This window comes from Nerophis lumbriciformis, linkage group LG13 (genome assembly GCF_033978685.3).
Source record: "Nerophis lumbriciformis linkage group LG13, RoL_Nlum_v2.1, whole genome shotgun sequence".
Taxonomy (NCBI): Eukaryota; Metazoa; Chordata; class Actinopteri; order Syngnathiformes; family Syngnathidae; genus Nerophis; species Nerophis lumbriciformis.
Window position 1 is genome coordinate 19,305,683 of NC_084560.2, and position 23,369 is coordinate 19,329,051.

At 40.3% G+C, this 23,369-nt stretch overlaps 1 protein-coding gene across 3 annotated transcripts in view; it reads right to left on the reverse strand.

The window, feature by feature from the left end:
• Positions 1 to 23,369, reverse strand: part of LOC133613775 (protein TANC1-like) — a 256,853-nt gene that overhangs the window by 161,183 nt on the left and 72,301 nt on the right. For all 3 annotated transcript variants that reach the window (XM_061971555.1, XM_061971553.1, XM_061971554.2), the window contains exon 3: positions 15,112 to 15,318. In XM_061971555.1, the coding sequence (XP_061827539.1) occupies positions 15,112 to 15,318 (207 nt within the window). The remainder of the gene's footprint in view (positions 1 to 15,111; positions 15,319 to 23,369) is intronic.

Below are 23,369 nucleotides of genomic sequence, written 5' to 3' on the forward strand. Positions count from 1 at the left end.
GCCCGATGTGGACGTTTTCACAGGGTGCCCATCAAAGCAACCTTTAAAAAAAAAAAAGTTTCTGCAGCATCACAAGATCTGTTCACAGTTCAGCTCACTGAAAGACATCAATTTTCCCCCTGAGGGATGTCTGTCTGGTGTCACTGCCCAGGAGGTGACTTCAGGAGAGCTCAACTCAATGTGGCACTGAAGCAATTTCTTTCTCTTGATATAATAATGCAAGAAGTAGCTCTGCTCATTATATGGAGTTCTGCTAGAAATATGCCAGAAGGCAAGTCCTTGAGCTGACTAAAGAGGCAAAGACCTTGAGATGTTTAACAGTTTCAAAAGCTTAATTGCTGACAACTTTTTCTTATAATAGTGACAAGGTGAGAAGGTCACAGGGGTATGAATGTGTTGCTTTTTTCACATTTTAAAAAGCTAAATACATTTACTGCGATATACAGTGTGTATGTACTAATACACATTTATTTTTGGACAGCATAGTTGACATGCTGAGGCTATATGACAACAAATAATCTGTACAGTGTAATCTGGTGTGAAACAATTAGGACACCTCAGGGCATTAATTTAATTTTACTGTACTCCTATTCTTATTTTATTCTTAATTCTTTTTTTTTTGGTTATCTTAGTTTTGCTAAGCACCATTGCACCGAAAAAAAAATCCTAGTTTGTGAACCCTCACTGACAATGTCAATAAAAGGATTCTGATTCTATATATTTATAATTAAGCTTCTATAACTATTTTACATTGCGCACAAAAGGCTTAAAACATGCGTTGCCGGTGCTGTCATTTTTTATTTATTTATTTTTTTACAAAGAAATACACCACATGGTGGCGCTGTTATTCACACCAAAATTTGACGGAATAGATCAGACTGACTTGAAATTTCTCACACAGCTCTGTAACTGTGTTTGCTATATCACCACACAAATTGGCGCACACATTTATGTGTCTGACAAGAACATTGACATAAAATTTTAGCAACTTTGTTTAGAAAATATGACCACTATCAACCAAAACATTTTTGTAGGGGGCATGGGTGGGACTTAGCAACTAATTGCTCATCATTTTCGATGCGTCTATTGATCATAAAACTATAAGCATTTAGAACACAACCTATGAATGTATATATGTATGTTACTATCAACATGTAATTATATACTGTATAATACAAGTGTAGGATCAAATACTCGTACTAATGCTTGATTTTATTTTCCGCTGTCACAACAACTTGGCAGGGGTGAAGATTGCACTGTAATATAGTATTCAACATGAGGAGGAAAATGTTGCAATATAGCGAACTACAAAGACAGATATTTGTTAAATTAAAATTTCCCTGAAGGTCAATAACAAACTATGCAGCTATACCTGGGCAAGTGTGCAGTCTATGTATTGTAAATACTATAAATCAGTGTTTTTGAGCCAAGGCACATTTTTTTCATTAAAAAAAATACAGAGGCACACCACCAGCAGAAAAGGTCAATCAAAAACCTTTCTCTCATTTTTAGTTTGTTGTTGTTTCCTGTGTGTAGTCCTTTAGTTCCTGTCTTGCGCTGTTATTTTGGTGACCCTTCCTGTTTTGTTGGCGTTCTCCTGTAGCAGCTTCACGCCTTCCTTTGAGTGCTATTGCCCACACCTGCTTTGTTTTCGCATTCAAGACTATTTAAGTTGTGCGTACGCTATCCTTCTTTGTGGGGACATTGTTGATTGTACTTTGTGGACGCCGTCATTGCTCCACACGCTGTAAGTTTTTGCTGTCGTCCAGCATTCTGTTTTTGTTGACTTTGTAGTAGGGCTGGGCGATATATCAATATGCGTGATATATCGCGGGTTTGTCTCTGTGCGATATAGAAAATTACTATATCGTGATATTCGAGTATACGTTCTCACGCAGTTGCTTTTAGCTGCGGGCATTACACTCCAGGCTCCCCTTGCTCTTTCCTGTCCCTCCTTCTCACAGACAGCAAGCGCAGCTTCTTACACACGTCACATACTGTCACGTCATACGTCACATATGTATACGCCCTCGCGCAGCAGAGAGGTAGCAGCATGGCTAACGTTAGCTGTGATGCTAGCGGTAATACGAGTGAAAGAAGGTGCGAATCTGGTAACAAATGAAGGAATAATTAATTAATAATTAAAGTCTGGCGGTGGTTTGGCTTCAAGTGGGAATATATCGAACAGACAACCGTAATTTGTCAAGTGTGGGGCGAAAGCGTTGCTATAAAAAGTAGCATTACTGCTAATATGTAGCATCATTTGAAAAGTCACCTGCTAGAGAATGAACAGTGCTTACTCCGCACGTCAACATCTCCGTTCGGTGCCACACGGCCACACCATCAAAATGCAGAGGCAAACATTTCCAGATCAACACCGTATGAAAAAAATAGTGATTTTTTTTAGTTGTGATTTCTTTCTCTGCATGAGAGTAGCATATATTAATGCAGTATGAAGAATCAATCAATCAATCTTTATTTATATAGCCCTAAATCACAAGTGTCTCAAAGGGCTGCACAAGCCACAACGACATCCTCGAAGAATGTTTTAATGTAAACACATCATATCAAATCATCATACTGCTGTGATTATATGCATCAAGTGTTCATTCAAGGCTGAGGCAAAATATTGAGATATATATCGTGTATCGCGATATGGTCTTAAAATATCGCGATATTAAAAAAAGGCCATATCGCCCAGCCTTACTTTGTAGCCAGTTTAGTTTTATTATTGTTTTACATAGCCATCCCTATGCTTCAGTACCTTTTCCTAGCGGGACTTGCCTTTTGTTAATTTTTGGTTTAAGCGTTACATACCTTTTTACCTGCACGCTGTCTCCCGCTGTGCTCTGCATATTGGGATCACGACAAACCCTCCTTGACACGTTCCGACTTTTACAAAGCAATTAACTACCTGCTGCCACCTACTGATATGGAGTATTACAAGATTACCCTGCCAAGCTCTACACGGCACAAGCACTACACAACGGCACATTATTACGATTATTGATTTGCAAAAAATATTTTTTGGACCAATTAGGTGAAGTTGCATAATTTCCCACGACACACCAGACAATATCTCACGGCACAATGGTTTAAAATAACTGGTATAAATAATACAGAGCACAACACACTAATTGACAGCTATTGTACTTACTGTACCTATTGTAATTATTATTTATTCATACCATTATTTACTTTTTAAATTCGATCTCAATTCTGTACACTGCTGCTGGATTTCAAATTTTCCTGAGGGAACTCTCCTGAAGGAATCAATAAAGTACTATCTATCCATCTATCTATCTATCTATCTATCTATCTATCTATCTATCTATCTATCTATCTACTGCATCAGATGGGAAACTGCTGTTAAGCGCTGGTATGCAAGCACAAATCATGCACAAGAACAAAGACAAAACCTTTGATACTGAAAATTGTAGCAACAAAGAGACACAGGTGGGTAGGACATGGGAGCTAACAGGAAACAGATTGGTCAGGCGCGCTTGGAAAACAATGGCTGACTGGTTCATTATTAACACAAAAATAAACACAATACTTCTAACAAACCATCGAAACCAACCCAGATAATACAAAACACACAACCAAATTCTGTACAAAATACTGAGACTAGAAAGACGCAATGTGTGGCTCAGGCAAGACAGTATGACATCTGTGCAAGCAAGAAAAAGATGCCTGAAAACCCAAAATGGGACAGTAACATATTACAGCCATGGGGGGTCACTGTAGGGATATGAATGTCAATGAAAAGATGAGTGGAACGATCAACTCTGAGAAATGTCTCAACAGCTAACTTACTGCGTCATTAACTACACGCCGTCACATTTACGACCCAGGTACCAGGTTTTCCATAATTGATCTATAATCTGCCTGTGGTTCATGAAGTCATTCAAGCAAAATGTCCTTGCTCAGATCTTTCGAGGGCCTGTAAACTATTAATCCTAAAGAGCTGAAGGTGCTGGTCAACACATGGCAGGCTTCTGTATTTCATGGCTTAGCTGATCAAAGTGCTGGCAACCAGCGCCAACGGGACTTTTCAGCTCAGGCATCAATCAAAGTCCCACTTAAACTCAACCGCTCAGTACCGTACTCTGTTGTACTCAGCGAGGTTTTCATTAAAATAACTCTACGAACTGCGATCCATTATCCGTTGGAAACAAAGGAAAGCCAAAAATTACAAATGCCACTGGTTGTTAAATAAGAGGGAGTTCATACTACACAGATGCATTGATGTTGCATAATACATACACAATAATATTACAATAATACAATACATGATCACATTCCATCCATGTGTCTCTTGTTTTAGGGGGTACCGTCTAATTAATGTCTCAAGATGGTCATCCAGTATTGGAAGTAAGACTTTTGTCATCACACTTCCTGGACATTGTTTCCTGGAATGTGGATGGGATCCACATCTGTGAGCAGCATGCACCGACTCTGTTAATGACTTCAGATTCCTAAATGTCGTTAGCAGATGCTTGTGAGTTACAGCAGTGTTAATTCAAGAAATGCCATTATATTGCCATGCGTGTGAACAAAATATAATGTGGAATACTCAGTGTTTATAAGCAGCAGGCTTTTTTCATAGTTGAGGTGGTATTAGGGCTGCAACGATTAGTCACCAAATGCAGGCCTCGAATTTTAACTTTTTAAGGTCTAGGCAAATGATGCCTTAAAGGGGAACATTATCACCAGACCTATGTAAGCGTCAATATATACCTTGATGTTGCAGAAAAAAGACCATATATTTTTTTAACCGATTTCCGAACTCTAAATGGGTGAATTTTGGCGAATTAAACGCCTTTCTATTATTTGCTCCCGGAGCGATGACGTCACAACGTGACGTCACATCGGGAAGCAATCCGCCATTTTCTCAAACACATTACAAACACCGAGTCAAATCAGCTCTGTTATTTTCCGTTTTTTCGACTGTTTTCCGTACCTTGGAGACATCATGCCTCGTCGGTGTGTTGTCGGAGGGTGTAACAACACGAACAGGGACGGATTCAAGTTGCACCAGTGGCCCAAAGATGCGAAAGTGGCAAGCTACGACAGAGATGGCAAGAATGTGTGGATATCCTGCGACACTCAAAGCAGATGCATTTCCAACTGGACAGGACAGATCAGCTTTCAGGAAAAGAGAGCGGATGAGGGTATGTCTACAGAATATATTAATTGATGAAAACTGGGCTGTCTGCACTCTCAAAGTGCATGTTGTTGCCAAATGTATTTCATATGCTGTAAACCTACTTCATAGTTCCTTTAATGCCAAACAAACACATACCAATCGTTGGTTAGAAGGCAATCGCCGTATTCGTCCTCGCTTTCTCCCGTGTCGCTGGCTGTTGTGTCGTTTTCGTCGGTTTCGCTTGCATACGGTTCAAACCGATATGGCTCAATAGCTTCAGTTTCTTCTTCAATTTCGTTTTCGCTACCTGCCTCCACACTACAACCATCCGTTTCAATACATGCGTAATCTGTTGAATCGCTTAAACCGCTGAAATCAGAGTCTGAATCCGAGCTAATGTCGCTATACCTTGCTGTTCTATGCGCCATGTTTGTTTGTATTGGCATCACTATGTGACGTCACAGGAAAATGGACGGGTGTGTATATAACGATGGTTAAAATCAGGCACTTTGAAGCTTTTTTTAGGGATATTGCGTGAGGGGTAAAATTTTGAAAAAAACTTCGAAAAATAAAATAAGCCACTGGGAACTGATTTTTAATGGTTTTAACCCTTCTGAAATTGTGATAATGTTCCCCTTTAAAGGAGGGCTTATATTTTGGGGCACCAAGGCAAGTTAGAAGGGCACCAAGGCAAACATTATTTTATTTCCAGGCAGGGGCTCCAAAGCATGCATGCATACATATACAGTTTTTTTTAAATTAATTATTAATTAATATAAACTTGTCAGCTTTTTGTCATTTAATGATGCCTTTATCTCTGTGTTTACCTTTTGATGGAGGGACATATTTTTTATGTTATTATTTATTTTCTAAGTTATGTACATGTACATGCTGTATCGGGACAGATCCATTAAGAGTTTGAGCAGAAATATGTCGTATTGGAATTAACTACATACTAGGGGTGTAACGGTACGTGTTTTGTATTGAACCGTTTCGGTACGGGGCTTTCGGTTCGGTACGGGGGTGTACCGAACGAGTTTCTAAGCTAAAGTCTTAACAAGCTGCTTTGCTCCTTCTGCCTCTGTCTCAGCACCCAGCATTGTACCACACACAGAACCATCTGATTGGTACACACAAAGCGGTAACAGCCAATCAGCAGTGCGTATTCAGAAAGCGCATGTAGTCAGTGCTTCAGCGCCGAGCAGATAGGTGTTTAGCAGGTGAGCATCAGGCAGCTAACTCTCCCGAAATGATAATAAACACCTCCCAGTCAACTACTAGTAACATCACTATGAGCCCGTTGACCTTCTAGAAACTTAAACTGCAGCTCAGCTCACTCGCAGTCCTGGCTTGAGGTGAAGGCTAATTAGCTTTTAGCGTAGCGTTAGCTCAATTTGCGGTGTGTGTGTGTGAGTGTGTGCGTGTAGTCTCTCCTATTGCTAATGTAATATTTTTTCAGCTATAGTTACATTAATCATTAGTAATGGAGCAGCCTAGTTTTGAATGGCAGGGTCCCTGCTATCACATGTTGATACAAATATAACATTTACATAATAAAAATCAACTACCGGCTTCCCAAATGCTGTAATAAATTAAGCATGATGAGTTGACTTTAAACTGTTTAAAGTTGCACTTTTTATATGTAGAAGAAAAGTTTTGTCATTCTATTTAATCTGAGCATCAACTTGAGGCAGTTTAATGTTGATTAACGTGGGCAGAATTATTATAGTGTTCCCAATGTTAAAAGGATAAAGCCATTGTTTACAAATTTGGTAAATAAATAACCAAAAAATGTATATTTTGTTGTTTTCTTACTGTACCGAAAATGAACCGAATCGTGACCTCTGAACCGAGGTACGTACCGAACCAACATTTTTGTGTATCGTTACACCCCTACTACATACAATAAAACATTAACAAAATGATGTGTGAAATGGTTTTTAAAGTAATACCTTTGTGACATGAAAAAAAACATGGCGTTTACTTTTTGATATCAAAATAAAACACAAAGCAGTTTGGCTAATGACGATAAAGTCTAATAAACAAGATGTGTTCTTCTCTAACGCCCCCTTGTGGTTCAGTACAACAGTTTGGCCAACAACAACAACAAAAACAGGAGTGACAGCATGTTTCCTCACCTCATTAACTCTGTCACAGCAGCTGATGGACGCTGTATTGTCAAAATGAAACCAACATCATATAGTTTTTCTCCTTCGCTGTATACTTTTAGTTTGGGGACAAGTGTCTCCAATATTGTCCACACCTGTCTCCATCTAAACACAGCAGTGCACTCTTAAACACATGGAGGGAAGTGAGGGAAAATGTCTGTAGCGTCCCGGAAGAGTTGGTGCTGCAAGGATTTCTGGGAATGTGCTATGTTGTGTTGCAGTGCAAATATTCTCCCGAAATGTGTTTGTCATTGTTGTTTAGTGTGGTCTCAGTATATGGCACATGTTTATGACAGTGTTGGCGTTGTTTATACGGCCACTCTTAGTGTGACATGTATGGCTGTTGATTAAGTATACTCCGAGGGGATACCACTGGTGCGAGATTAACGTTGATAGAACGCCATGATTATCAATTCAATCTACGATAGTGCGTATGTGTCTGACTTCGTTTTGCCTAATTTAGGGTTTTCGGTAATCTATAAAGGAGACGGTATTACTAACCGTCTGAAATCGACGTCCCACTGGGGTGAGTTTTTCCTTGCCCTTATGTGGGCTCTGTACCGAGGATGTCGTTGTGGCTTGTGCAGCCCTTTGAGACACTTGTGATTTAGGGCTATATAAATAAACATTGATTGATTGATTGAAATGTAACCGCTAATAATCATTATGCTGTTGATCAATATATCCCTTGTCCATTAACAAGTAAAAAGTCAAGGTGTTGCCGCAAATATTGGTCAATTCTTTAGGGCGTTACGGCAAATGCTGCGGTTGCCGTGGTTAAATTCGAGCCCTGCAAATGTCCACAATAAAATTTGTTGCCGACAATTATATTGGTCGACAATAGTCGTGATGTCATCACTCGTGTCATGTCAGTTATAACATGTAATGTGTGAGGATATGTCCTCTTATTCTTGTTAAAAACATGAATACCTTGCTCATTTTGCAAAGCGGACCTTGTTTTTAGGGCAGTTCATCTGCGAACAAGAGGGAGACGAAATTGTGTGAAAATGAACTAACTATCATTAAGACTTTGTCTACATCAATTAAAGTATGTTTTAATGCAGCGTCAATTTGCAATGTGGTAAAAAAAGGCACTTAAACAAATAAGTTTAAACATACTAAATAGCCAACATTTTAAGAATTAATCAAATATGGAATTCTACACATTGAGTCTATTAGAGTGCTAAACTGACAAGAGTTAATCATATCGTCTATATATCAGTGTGCAGCTTTTTAAACATCACAAAATGCTTTTCTTTTTGTGTTTTGTTTGTTTTCATAACTGCTATTTTAACAATTTTTTTAATACATGAACACGTTTAATTGGTTTTTTTTTAGCACTTTGTGTTTCCTTTCTCTTAAATGGACAACATTTTATTAGTTATTAAAAATTTTGTAACAGCTGAATGTGGAGCACAGTTACAGTATAAATAAATATTTATGAATGAATGAGTCATCTTTAATGTTAGTAAGCATTTGCCTAAAAAACTTAAAAAAATTAGAGCCATTAAATGTGTACGCTTTATTATCCGATAATCGTTAAGATATTTGTTGACTATTCAACTATCAAAAAAGTCGGTAGTTGCAGCCCTAGATAGTACCGGGTAATCCCCACACACAGTTAATACAATAATGCAATGGTGCTGTAATATTTCAATGGATTGTCACTAATACGAATGAGGCTTGCAAAAACTACCTACAAATGCTCTAAAATCCTCCCAAGCCAATTTTTGGTTATTTTCTTTTGTCAGAGTTACACATTTCGTTAAAATCTCCCACAAATGTCCACTGCAGGAGACGCTGGTTCTCTCGAGGTTATGCATGCCGGGCGAGAATTGCTTTGTAAAGAAGCACAACAAGTGCAACAAGGTGGGTCAGGAGTTATTCTTCCTTCTTTTTATTTTGAAATAGAAATATTTAGAAAACACATTTTTGATATGCCTTTTACATGGGGTATACAGATATTAATAAACTCATTTTTATTTTATTTTTAATAGAAGGTAATAATTTATTCCTTCTCCTGAGGGTCTGTTTGCAACTTGCTCAAAGTAAAATTTTATAAACCCTAAAATATAACAATAACACCTCCAACTACCTTGTGTTATCATAAGTGGTTTAACAAAACATACATTACAGGCCAAACGTTTGGACACACCTTCTCATTTCAATGTGTTTTCTTTATTTTCATGACTATTTACATTGTAGATTGTCACTGAAGGCATCACATCTATGACACCTGTGAAGTGAAAACCATTTCAGGTGACTCCCTCTTGAAGCTCATCGAGAGAATGCCAGAAGTGTGCAAAGCAGTAATCAGAGCAAAGGGTGGCTATTTTGAAGAAACTAGAATATAAAACATGTTTTCAGTTATTTCACCTTTTTTTGTTAAGTACATAACTCCACATGTGTTCATTTCTAGTTTTGATGCCTTCAGTGACAATCTACAATGTAAATAGTCATGAAAATAAAGAAAACGCATTGAATGAGAAGGTGTGTCCAAACTTTTGGCCTGCACTGTATATATATTTTAAAGTGTCTATTTTGAAGTGTCTATTTAATAATTATATTGAATAAAAATTACTTGTGGTCAGATGAATTAGTCTGCTGTTCAGCCTTATCACTTACCGCAGCCTCATCCACACAAATCCAAAGGGAGCGCGTGCACACAACATTTTGAAGTAGGGATGCAACCAAATATAAATTCTTGGCTGAAACTGAAAACAAAAAACCAAGGTATATAATATGCCAATTATTTTTACCATTGCATTTATGGCTATTTGTGTACGAGCCTCACTAAAACCAAGGTGTTGCCCATCCATCCATCCATTGTCCATCACTTGTCCCTTTTGGGGTGGCGGGGGGTACTGGAGCCTATCTCAGCTGCACATGGGAGGAAGGTGGTTTACACCCTGGACAAGTCACGACCTCATCGCAGGGCCAACACAGATAGACAGACAACATTCACACTCACATTCACACACTAGGGCCAATTTAGTGTTGCCAATCAACCTATCCCCAGGTGCATGTCTTTGGAGGTGGGAGGAAGCCGGAGTACCCGGAGGGAACCCACGCAGTCACGGGGAGAACATGCAAACTCCACAGAGAAAGATCCCGAGCCCAGGATTGAACTCAAGACTACTCAGGACCTTTGTATTGTGAGGCACATGCACTAACCCCTGTTCCACCGTGCCGCCCCCAAGGTGTTGCAATTGCACTAAAATATTTATCCCTCGTAGAATAAAACTATCGTAAAATACTGAACATATTTATTTATCACCGGTAATACAAGAATATAAAACAAAAATATTGATGTACAGGCCAAATTTGAGTCAATACGCTCATGGGTATTTTACTTTTCTGTGAGGTGTTGTTCAAATATTCAGAATGGCGATTGGAATGTTTGGATTTCAGGTGATTAAACCCAAGGTGGGGAATGTCTTGGCAGGAAATCCCACTTCCGATATTTCCACATTGCACGTTTTGCAGATGCCATTTTGGCCATTTTAAGCTAAATATTTGGTGCATAAGTAATTTGCAGGCATGTGGTTGTTGCGATAGGCTATACATTTAATGATAGGTAATGTTAGTAGCTAAACTTTGCTAAATCACTATTACTAGCTGACCATAAAAAGTGTGAGCTAAAAACTAGGACGAGGGCAGCATATAATGCTTACAACAGAAAAGGAATTGCTGCATGCAGACACACACTATGTTTTCGTCGCAAAATTGCAACATTTCCTGTGAGATGTGTTTATTAACTGTAGGTGTGAACTCTCCCCTGTGGGTTTTCACAGGTACTTGTAAAAACAGTAGAAGACTGTCCCCCAAACCCTCTTCTCCTTGGCACTCCTTCATAACATCACCTATGGTCTATCCATTATGTCCTCTTTTTACATCCCCCAGTTGCCTATAATAAGTGTTCCCTCTTTCCTGTCTCAAGGGCCATTTTCACCTTCACAAGCCCAGCCTCTTCTGTAGATTTTTTTCACTGCTGTATGTGTATTACTGCTATATGCTTCATGTGTCCTCTCCATGTGATGTGTTTTAACCAGGGCTGTCAAATTAGTATCATTATGATTCAGATCAATCACATTTTTAATGATTAATTTGCAGCTATGTCTAAAATATGCCCATAGTCACTATATTGTATGATATCCAAATGAAATAAAAAAATTAAATCAATCTTAAACATACAACTAATAATAACATACAATATTCTAAATGTACAATATAGGTTGTGTGTGTCGTTGCGGTGGTTCTTGTATGTCTCTCTGCAATCCCTGTGAACAAGGCTACAATTACTTAGAACAGCACGGTGTTTTACTTTTTAAACACAGTGCAGTCACTTCCATCATGACAGTTTGGAATTTTGGTTGTTTCTGCCATTATATCCTGTTCTGTGCTTTTATCTTGTTACATCACATGACTGTTTCCTGTTTTGATTGTTTGCTTGGTAAAGGATTTTGTGAGATAATTTCTTTATAGAGATCTGTCATCTATGTTCGCTGTTTTATGTTCTCAACGGCGGAGCAGGCGGAAGACGGTAGTTTTAAGAACTACCACAACGGCTGCGATAGCAGAAGAAGGCTGCAGCAGAAAAGGGTCCCCAGTCGTCTTGGACTCCATGCCACTGGACCCTGACCCGATTTCTGTCACAGATCGTGTGTTGACTGTCTGTGCACCAGTCTCCCCACGTTAAACTAAGTCACGCACAGGCATCCTCCATAAAGGGATACACCCCTACCAGGAGGATCGTCATACTCGTTCGAGTGACCGCCGATGATGATGATGATGATGTTTTTTGTGAAGTGAAGTGAATTATATTTATATAGCGCTTTTCTCTAGTGACTCAAAGCGCTTTACATAGTGAAAACCCAATATCTAAGATACATTTTAAACCAGTGTAGGTGGCACTGGGAGCAGGTGGGTAAAGTGTCTTGCCCAAGGACACAACGGCAGTGACTAGGATGGCGGAAGCGGGGATCGAAACCTGCAACCCTCAGGTTGATGGCACGGCCACTCTACCAACCGAGCTATACCGCTCTTTGCACTACATTTAGCTCAGGGGTCTCCAAAATACGGCCCGCGGGAAGTCCCAAGTCCAAAAAAATAATAATAATAATAATTGTATATCCATCCATCATCCATCTTTTTCCGCTTATCCGAGGTCGGGTCGTGGGGGCAGCAACCTAAGCATGGAAGCCCAGACTTTCCTCTCCCCAGCCACTTCGTCCAGCTCCTCCCAGGGGATCCCGAGGCGTGTCCTGGGTCTTCCCCGTGGCCTCCTACCAGTCGGACGTGCCCTAAACACCTCCCTAGGGAGGCATTTGGGTTGCATCCTGACCAGATGCCCGAACCACCTCATCTGGCTCCTCTCCATGTGGAGGAGCACCAGCTTTACTTTGAGCTCCCCCCGGATGGCAGAGCTTCTCACCCTATCTCTAAGGGAGAGACCCGCCACCCGGTGGAGGAAACTCATTTCGTCCGCTTGTACCCGTGATCTTGTCCTTTCGGTCATAACCCAAAGCTCATGACCATAGGTGAGGATGGGAACGTAGATCGATCGGTAAATTGAGAGCTTTGCCTTCCGGCTCAGCTCCTTCTTCACCACAATGGATCGATACAGCGTCCGCATTACTGAACACACCGCACCGATCCGCCTCTCACGATCCACTCTTCCCTCACTCGTGAACAAGACTCCGAGGTACTTGAACTCCTCCACTTGGTGCAGGGTCTCCTCCCCAACCCGGAGATGGCACTCCACCCTTTTCCGGGCGAGAACCATGGACTCGGACTTGGAGGTGCTGATTCATTATATATCCCATACTACATAAACTTTAATAAATTCTGCAAAGGCAACACGTATGCATTAAAATCTTAACTTGAACACCCGAGCAAATTCCTACATGAGAGCCTTTAGATAAGATAAAGCCATATACAAACAGTATGAGCCAGTTAACTCAACACTTGTTGATCAAAGCTTTAACAGGAATAAACAAAGCTTAAAAACACCCTACAGATGAGTGCCACATGTGAGCAGGTCCACACTAACCACTTAAAGGATTTCCATTCTTTTCGTCAAGTTCTTCCAAACAGAAAGCCTCGGGTTGAAACAAGTTCAGCTCCAAAAAGTTACCCCCACCCCGTTCTGTTTTGAAGGCCTAAACAGCTGCAGACAAGAAGGTTGTTAGCATGGTGAATGAATGGGGGTAAGGAGGAGAGACAATTCCTTTCAGCGTAAACACACGTCTATTGCCAGCCAGTGGAGTGTAAACACACGGTGTGGATGTAGAGACCACGGTTTTGACACAAGGATGAGCTGACGCCGCTAAGATGACTACATTATCACCTGACCTTTCTTAAAGGGGAACATTATCACCAGACCTATGTAAGCGTCAATATATACCTTGATGTTGCAGAAAAAAGACCATATATTTTTTTAACCGATTTCCAAACTCTAAATGGGTGAATTTTGGCGAATTAAACGCCTTTCTAATATTCGCTCTCAGGAAGCAATCCGCCATTTTCTCAAACACAGAGTCAAATCAGCTCTGTTATTTTCCGTTCGACTGTTTTCCGTACCTTGGAGACATCATGCATCGTCGGTGTGTTGTCGAAGGGTGTAACAACACGAACAGGGACGGATTCAAGTTGCACCAGTGGCCCAAAGATGCGAAAGTGGCAAGAACTTGGACGTTTGTTCCGCACACTTTACCGACGAAAGCTATGCTACGACAGAGATGGCAAGAATGTGTGGATATCCTGCGACACTCAAAGCAGATGCATTTCCAACTATAAAGTCAAAGAAATCTGCCGCTAGACCCTCATTGAATCTGCCGGAGTGTGTGAGCAATTCAGGGACAAAGGACCTCGGTAGCACGGCAAGCAATGGCGGCAGTTTGTTCCCGCAGACGAGCGAGCTAAACCCCCTAATGACCCTAGCTTCCCTGGCCTGCTGACATCAACTCCAAAACTGGACAGATCAGCTTTCAGGAAAAGAGCGCGGATGAGGGTATGTCTACAGAATATATTAATTGATGAATATTGGGCTGTCTGCACTCTCAAAGTGCATGTTGTTGCCAAATGTATTTCATATGCTGTAAACCTAGTTCATAGTTGTTAGTTTCCTTTAATGCCAAACAAACACATACCAATCGTTGGTCAGAAGGCGATCGCCGAATTCGTCCTCGCTTTCTCCTGTGTCGCGGGCTGTCGTGTCGTTTTCGTCGGTTTCGCTTGCATACCGTTCAAACCGATATGGCTCAATAGCTTCAGTTTCTTCTTCAATTTCGTTTTCGCTACCTGCCTCCACACTACAACCATCCGTTTCAATACATTCGTAATCTGTTGAATCGCTTAAGCCGCTGAAATCTGAGTCTGAATCCGAGCTAATGTCGCTATAGCTTGCTGTTCTTTCCGCCATGTTTGTTTGTGTTGGCTTCACTATGTGACGTCACAGGAAAATGGACGGGTGGTTAAAATCAGGCACTTTGAAGCTTTTTTTAGGGATATTGCGTGATGGGTAAAATTTTGAAAAAACCTTCGAAAAATATAATAAGCCACTGGGAACTGATTTTTAATGGTTTTAACCATTCTGAAATTGTGATAATGTTCCCCTTTAAAGGGCGCTGCAGTCTACAAAAAAATAATTATGCCCTTTTCAGAGACAATCTTTTTCTGGAAGTCATAAGAACGAGGATTACTTCTCCTTGTCGCACATTTGTGTTTAGAACGGTACATGTGTACTTACAGTAGTCCAACAATAAGTACAGTACAACAAAGACAAAATTGTACCTGGAGATCTTTTGCTTGGTCGTAAGGGCAACATGTAGGACTGGCGTGGAAGAAGAGGTGAAGAGGGCAGAGACATAGACGCTCCTTTAGCGAGGCTTAGTCTGAAAACATCATCTGGAACATTAGGGTGGCCGCTGCCAAAGCCTGGGGGCTGAAGGTTTCCTTCAGGTGGGAATCTTCTTTGGGCACTGTGGCTGTGGACACCTCCTGTTAGGGAAAACCACAGTGTTATTATAGATTTTACAAATAGCTTCCACATCCGCATGGGCGCTAACATGAGGAATCTAGGCACATGCCTCTAATTTTAGAGACCATTACCTAGTTCTTGAAACATTTGTCAATTACGGGTGTAACCGGTAGATGTATTCGCGTCCTATTTTTTCCGTACGGAACCTTCGGTTGGATACACATTAAAGTGACGGACAGGAAGTGTGCCTTGCAAAAGGCGTGTAAAAAAACAAAGGTAGTGCAACCGAGTTTTTGGCTAGCAAGAATCGAGCTAGGCTAATTATTGTGGTGAGAAAAAGCCTAGAGAGACTCTTCCATTGTTTAAGTCTAGTTTGGGAACACTTCGCCAACATACAGACACAAATGAATAAGATGAAAGGTGTGTGCCACCATATGACCACATGGGCTCAGGAAGGTTGAGAACGGTGGTACAAACTACAAATATTAATGCTACACTTCATCCATTAAGGTAAATCAAACTCATGGGGACATTTTACGCACACACCTTGTTTTTCATTGTCTCTCAGCGTAATCTGAAAATAGAATAGAAACATCTATTCATATATTACACTATTAGCTTTGCCAACTATAAAGCAATGCTTATATGGCTTAAAATACAGTATATTAACCTATCTTTACCCATATTTAGTGCACAAAATCTCAGAAAAGGGCCTCCGTGGTCTTTGAATTCTTTTGTATGCTATGTCTATGTTGAAACTGCCAACATTTGAAATGCTAATTGAAGCTCAAAAGCTAAGCAGTTTTATGTTTTGCATTTTGTTCCATTATTGTAACGAAAAATTAACAAAACTTTGACCTTAATATCGAGGTATGTACCGAACCCTAAGGATGCTGTAAACCAGGAGTGCCAAACTCAAATACAGAGTGGGCCAAAATTTAAAAGTGAACAAAGCCGCGGGCCAAGGTTGAACAAATTAACCTTTTAATAGGGACCCAACCAAGTTTTGCATTGAGTATTGAACAAGCAAGGCTTATATAACGTATGACATGCAAAATCAAGTTTCAAATAATAATAATAATAATAATAATAATAATAATTAAAAAATATCAATGGCATATCAAATACAATTGAAATAAAAATTGAATGCCTCTTTTCTATTTGCAGCCTTCTGAGGTAAATATCAACATTAACTTTTTCCACAGGCTAAATCATTTGAAAATAAAATAACAATGAATAAACCAACCATTCAGGACTTTAAACTGCTCAGTTTGCAACAGACTGATCTAATCTGATGTGCCCAAGCCAGATACCTGGCATCTTTTCTTGGATGCTAGTTCATTAATGTCGGGGCTCAGGCTTTGAGCTGAGGCAACCTTCATTATCGAACAAAGGTGTTCATCAGGCATTATATCTCGTAGTCCACCCGGACCACAGTCTTGGGGGCGTGCCTTGAAGGAACTGCCTTTAACATCCTCTACGAGCTGTCGTCACGTCCGCTTTTCATCCATTCTAACAACGTGCCGGCCCAGTCACAAGATATGTGCGGCTTCTGTATGCACACACACGTGAATGCAACGCATACTTGATCATCAGCGAAACAGGTTACACTGAGGGTGGGCGTATAAACAACTTTAACACTGTTAGAAATATACGCCACACTGTCAATCCACACCAAACAAGAATGACAAACACATTTCGGGAGAACATCCGCACCGTAACACAACATAAACACAACAGAACAAATACCCAGAACACCTTGCAGCCCTAACTCTTCCGGGCTGCGATATACACCCCCGCTACCAACAAACCCAACAAAAGGGTTGTGCCATAGCACAGGTCTGCTTAGATGTAGCTCAAAATTCCATTTAATTCATTTATTCAGTCATTCATTCTAGAGTAGACAATTCTTTCCCAACTAATCAATGGTCAGTAGTGGACCTAGATTCCGCCTTCCACATATGTACCAAAGTGTACCACAGCATCTTGCACCCTAATGTGCTTCTTATAAGACATTAAAACTAGTTACGCAGTTAGAGTTGATGTAATGTAAATACTGTAGTACAATTGCTAACTTTCATCGACAGAGAGCCTGGCTTGTGTTGTGAATGTCTTTAAACAAGGGTAACTCATGATAGTAGGAACAAACAGAAAAGATCTGAATGTATTAAACATAAATAATTTGCACTCAAACTGAAGGTAATGGACCACTGCACATTTTCCATGCCAAGAGTCACTTAAGAAGAACATACAGCTAACATACATATGTACATACATATATATAATGGGTGTGTATCTCTCTTTACGATACGATTATAAATCATGCCTCTAGTTGTTCATCTGTGACTTTCACTGTATACCTGCAGATGGAGACGTACACACACAACCGAAGACAGTGTCTGCAGGGAGATTTTTCCTTGTTAACCTTTCGTGTGCATCATGATTAGTTCTTCATATAAAGGGGAAGATATGGACATCCTATCAGTCATCATCAAAGTAGGAGCAGACATCGTACAGTAGGCTATCGTTTTATCATGTTTGTAGTTTGTATTTCTTGTTTAGCACTTAGCGATACAGCTACATGATGCTATAGTGTTTCACTAAAGCTGGATCTGTTTAGCAGAGCTCCTAAAACTTGTAGCTCATCCTCCTTATATTTAAGATCAACAATATAAGTTTCTGGATCATAATCTTTCCCAAAGTAATCGTTGTTGGCTCTCACAAAGTCTGCATGATTTGCATTGTTGTTGGTGATGAAGGAATCTGTGGTTCCTACCTCTACGCCACGCGATGACGTGTCTGGCTCGTTCATTAACTCTCCAAATGGCTAGGGAATCTCTGTGAGATTGATACTATTTTGATCATATGTATTTACTCACAAACTTTGTAAGTTTTTCTGTGTCATACATCAGATACATACGATAATAGCTTCAATGTAGAGGCAATATGTGTTTCCACTTTACTGGTACTTTAACTTAAAATCTGTTTATTTGATCACTGTTACAGTAATTCAGGCTGCTCAAGACCATAACAACAAACATAAGGGAGTAATTACATTTAATAACAATGCTGTTGTGAAAGACTTATGGTCCCATTTATTTGCCTTAATTAAATAAGAAAACATTTGGGACCTTACCTTTTACTGTATTTGTACCTCAAGTACATGCACTATTCTCCATTAAAACATACTTTGTATGATCACCTCAGTTTAGTCTGAAAGTCCAGTTATTGAGAAGTATCTGATCTTGGATATATAATCCTCTATATTGGCAGCCAGATTCATTATAACACACTTGCATACATGTACCGGTATATAAAACACTAGAGGAATTGGCAACATTTTAGTATGGGGAACATATTCTAAGTAACAAAGGCTTAATTTAGAGTTATTTGGACACTAGGGGAACATATTGTAAGTAACAAAGACTTAAGGGTTAGGGTTATTGTAGTTTTGTGTTTTGTTATGTAAGTACAGACCATATTCATTAAGGGGTATTAAAGGGAGAATCATATAAAACAACTTTCTTACTTAGTACTAATAAGCAATAATTCTGAGGTTATTGAGGGAAGACTCTTAGTTAATGGCTTACTGGTTGTATAATAAGGCCATGCAGAATAAGGCATCAATAAGTACTTAATAATGACTAATTAAGAGCCAATATGTTACTAATTTGCATGTTAATAAACAACTAATTAATGGTGAATATGTTCCCCATACTATAGTGCAGTGACGTGCAGTCACTAGAGGCAGGTGAGGCGGGGCCTCACCTGCCATCATGGAAAGAAAAAAAATGTAAAAAGAAAAAAAATTAATTAAATTGTTATATGTATCCAGTGATTATACTATAAAGTTATTTTCCATTTAACTTCACCAGTTTTAGATTATTTTTATTCAAAATCGCTGAATTTTCACATTTGCCGTTCAAATACTGAGAAGAGACGGTGCGGTGATCAGCAGCCAGTTGAGGCACGTCACTCAATTGTGCCTCACCATGGACTCGGCTAACTGCTGGCCTGCTGTGCAGTGAGACCCTATTGCTATATGAACTATATTATACATTTCCATAGTTTAGTTAGCTGAGGTATATAATGTACAGTGTATTTTGTCAACAACTGTATGTGTGTAACGTATTTCTTGTGCTGAGCAATCATAAAACTGCTGCGAAGACGCACTGTGTGAGGCTCGCGTAATCCCGCCTCCTGGTGCCGGTTATTGCACCTCCGCCGCGGACTGCACCCCCCGACGGGAGCGCCACACCAACCAAAGCCCACACCCAAACCCTCCACGTGCAAGACCGAATCCACCCAAAAAAAGTCACTTAACAAGAAGCCAAAAAGTGCAAAAACAACATTGCTCGCGCCGGAGGAGCCGTGAACGACTGCAGGGACACAACATTAGGTACACCTGCAGACTGCAGCACGGATTTCATATTTCATTCATTCACAACTCCTCCAACACGAACACCACTGTTCCCGCACTTATAAGTAAAGGTAACACCATAATAACGTTTTTTTTTATTAAATGTGCTTTTTTGTGTGCTACAGTTTGTATGTGTAAAGTTAAAGTTAAGTTAAAGTACCAATGATTGTCACACACACACTAGGTGTGGTGAAATTTGTCCTCTGCATTTGACCCATCCCCTTGCTCACCCCCTGGGATGTGAGGGGAGCAGAGGGCAGCAGCGGCGCCGCGCCCGGGAATAATTGTTGGTGATTTAAACCCCAATTCCAAGCCTTGATGCTGAGTGCCAAGCAGGGAAGAATGCTGGTATGAGCTTTTAAACATAACCCGTTAACTGCTGCCAATCAAATGGTGAATAAGATACTCTTTAGGGTTCATATGTTTGTAAATCTGACTGTGATGAAGTCAGTGCCTCACCAGTCATGAACCTCACCGCACGTCACTGCTATAGTGTTACCGAATAATAATCTTTAGTGTTATGACACAGGTAGATGTGGGTCAAAGAGTCGTGTAGGCTAAGAAAAGCCCTAAATCGAAAGTGAAAATTTTAATGTTGCAAGATTATTTGTAGTTTACATTTCAAACTGAAGACAAAGAGTGACGATTATGCACATTTTTCTCACATACTGTACAGATGATTTACTGAAGCTCCAGATTGGCTAATAGTTTTACCAGACTACTTCTCTGCTCAGTGAATTCTAAACTTAGTATGTACAAAACAGGTTTGCTAGCTGAAAAAAATAGAATCTTGCAGGGAAAGATCATTTTAGTCTTGCGAGGAGCAAAGTGAGTTATTTTATGGTGCACACTCATTAAGGTCTCAATTAAAATGGAGAAATGATTAACCTCACGACAGCATGTAATCCCAAACCAGTAACATGTCAGCATGCCCAGTCAGATTTTAACGCCATAGTGGTAAACCACAGAAATGACAATTAGCTGTAGTTGTTTTCAATGCTTAGGAGTAGGTTTATAGAGATCACTTGCAGTCCACAAGTGGCATACATCTTTTTTAGTGCCCTGCTTCCCTCTGGGACAAGATGTGTTGTCCGGCCGCCAGGCTAATCAGAAACAGAGAGACCCATTTTCTACATGCCCCCGCTTCATCTAAGGAGACACAAAGCTGTCCTGTGTTTGAAAGGGCTCCTAAACAAAGATGAATGCCAGACACAGGAAGCGGAAAGGTTGTGGCGACACCTCTGCATGCCCCCAAACATGGAAAGAACTGTGAATGTCCCAAAAGGGCTTTAGCCAACACCAGGACCTGCCATCACCCTGACCTCGGAGCCCCCATTGCGTTCATATTAGTACACTGGACAGGGGGAACAAGTCAATTAATCAATTCCACATTAGAATGAGGTTATTTGTTTGAATGCACTGAAGGAAACCCTGCAATGAAATTACAGTGATAAAAAATATAACATTTTACCACAATTACTATTTTCTAGACTAATAATGGACAAGTTGAACGGGTAGTTAATAATAATAAATAATTGTTTAGAATTAATTAAATTGTTGATTAATCACATCTTAAATGAACTCAGGCAAAACTGAGTAGTTGAACTACAACCATGCAGATCCCCACTATAGATGCACAATAAGACATTTGGCATGTAAAAATGAGTTCAAAAAATTCAAGGTGACTACAAAGTAATGTCAAAAGATCTGGGTTTTTCCTTTCCATCCTTTGTAACTGAGCTACTGTGTGGAACAATTTATCTTAGGGATCATTAAAGTTTGTCTAAGTCTCGTAGTGGTCCTGGGAGAATCCATTTCAAGAGTTTAAAGGGGAACATTATCACAATTTCAGAAATGTTAAAACCATTAAAAATCAGTTCCCAGTGGCTTATTATATTTTTCGAAGTTTTTTTCAAAATTTTACCCATCACGCAATATCCCTAAAAAAAGCTTCAAAGTGCCTGATTTTAACCACCCGTCCATTTTCCTGTGACGTCACATAGTGAAGCCAACACAAACAAACATGGCGGAAAGAACAGCAAGCTATAGCGACATTAGCTCGGATTCAGACTCGGATTTCAGCGGTTTAAGCGATTCAACAGATTACGCATGTATTGAAACGGATGGTTGTAGTGTGGAGGCAGGTAGCGAAAACGAAATTGAAGAAGAAACTGAAGCTATTGAGCCATATCGGTTTGAACCGTATGCAAGTGAAACCGACGAAAACGACACGACAGCCAGCGACACGGGAGAAAGCGAGGACGAATTCGGCGATCGCCTTCTAACCAACGATTGGTATGTGTTTGTTTGGCATTAAAGGAAACTAACAACTATGAACTAGGTTTACAGCATATGAAATACATTTGGCAACAACATGCACTTTGAGAGTGCAGACAGCCCAATTTTCATCAATTAATATATTCTGTAGACATACCCTCATCCGTGCTCTTTTCCTGAAAGCTGATCTGTCCAGTTTTGGAGTTGATGTCAGCAGGCCAGGGAAGCTAGGGTCATTAGGGGGTTTAGCTCGCTCGTCTGCGGGAACAAACTGCCGCCATTGCTTGCCGTGCTACCGAGGTCCTTTGTCCCTGAATTGCTCACACACTCCGGCAGATTCAATGGGGTTCTGGCGGCAGATTTCTTTGACTTTATCGTTGGAAATGCATCTGCTTTGAGTGTCGCAGGATATCCACACATTCTTGCCATCTCTGTCGTAGCATAGCTTTCGTCGGTAAAGTATGCGGAACAAACGTCCAATTTCTTGCCACTTTCGCATCTTTGGGCCACTGGTGCAACTTGAATCCGTCCCTGTTCGTGTTGTTACACCCTTCGACAACACACCGACGAGGCATGATGTCTCCAAGGTACGGAAAACAGTCGAAAAAACGGAAAATAACAGAGCTGATTTGACTCGGTGTTTGAGAAAATGGCGGATTAATTCCCGATGTGACGCCACGTTGTGACGTCATCGCTCCGAGAGCGAATATTGGAAAGGCGTTTAATTCTCCAAAATTCACCCATTTAGAGTTCGGAAATCGGTTAAAAAAATATATGGTCTTTTTTCTGCTACATCAAGGTATATATTGACGCTTACATAGGTCTGGTGATAATGTTCCCCTTTAACAGTTATCAAACTAAGTCCAATCTCCAATTGGTGAGTTCACTTGTTGCAGTCGCAGCAGGCAGAACAGTTAAAACGAGTTTTAGCCATGTCGCATGCAAAAGAGATTAACACAGAGTTGTAATTTGGGTGGATGGCTCAGAAAACAAGGAGTGCCACATAAAAGCTGATCATCCCATGTGCCGGGGGACAAGCTGCAGTATGTCATGGTGACAGCACTACCATCTGACCGATACTATACGCAGAGAAACACATAAAGACGGAAACTCACCAGAGCTATTTCAGGGACTTTCTTAAAACCCTGGTTGGGGCAAAGCCTTCAATTTTAGGCCCTTCTGTGGTGCAGGAAATCAACCCTTTCTAATTACACAGTGCTGCCCCAAGACGAAGTAAAAATGATTATAGTGCCATGCATGCTCAATTTTCTTCATCAAAGTCAATGGCCAGAGCCCAATAGGACAAGCACAACCCATAGAGTACAGTTGAATAGTATATAAAAACATGGATTTTGGACATAAAATGTATTAGAC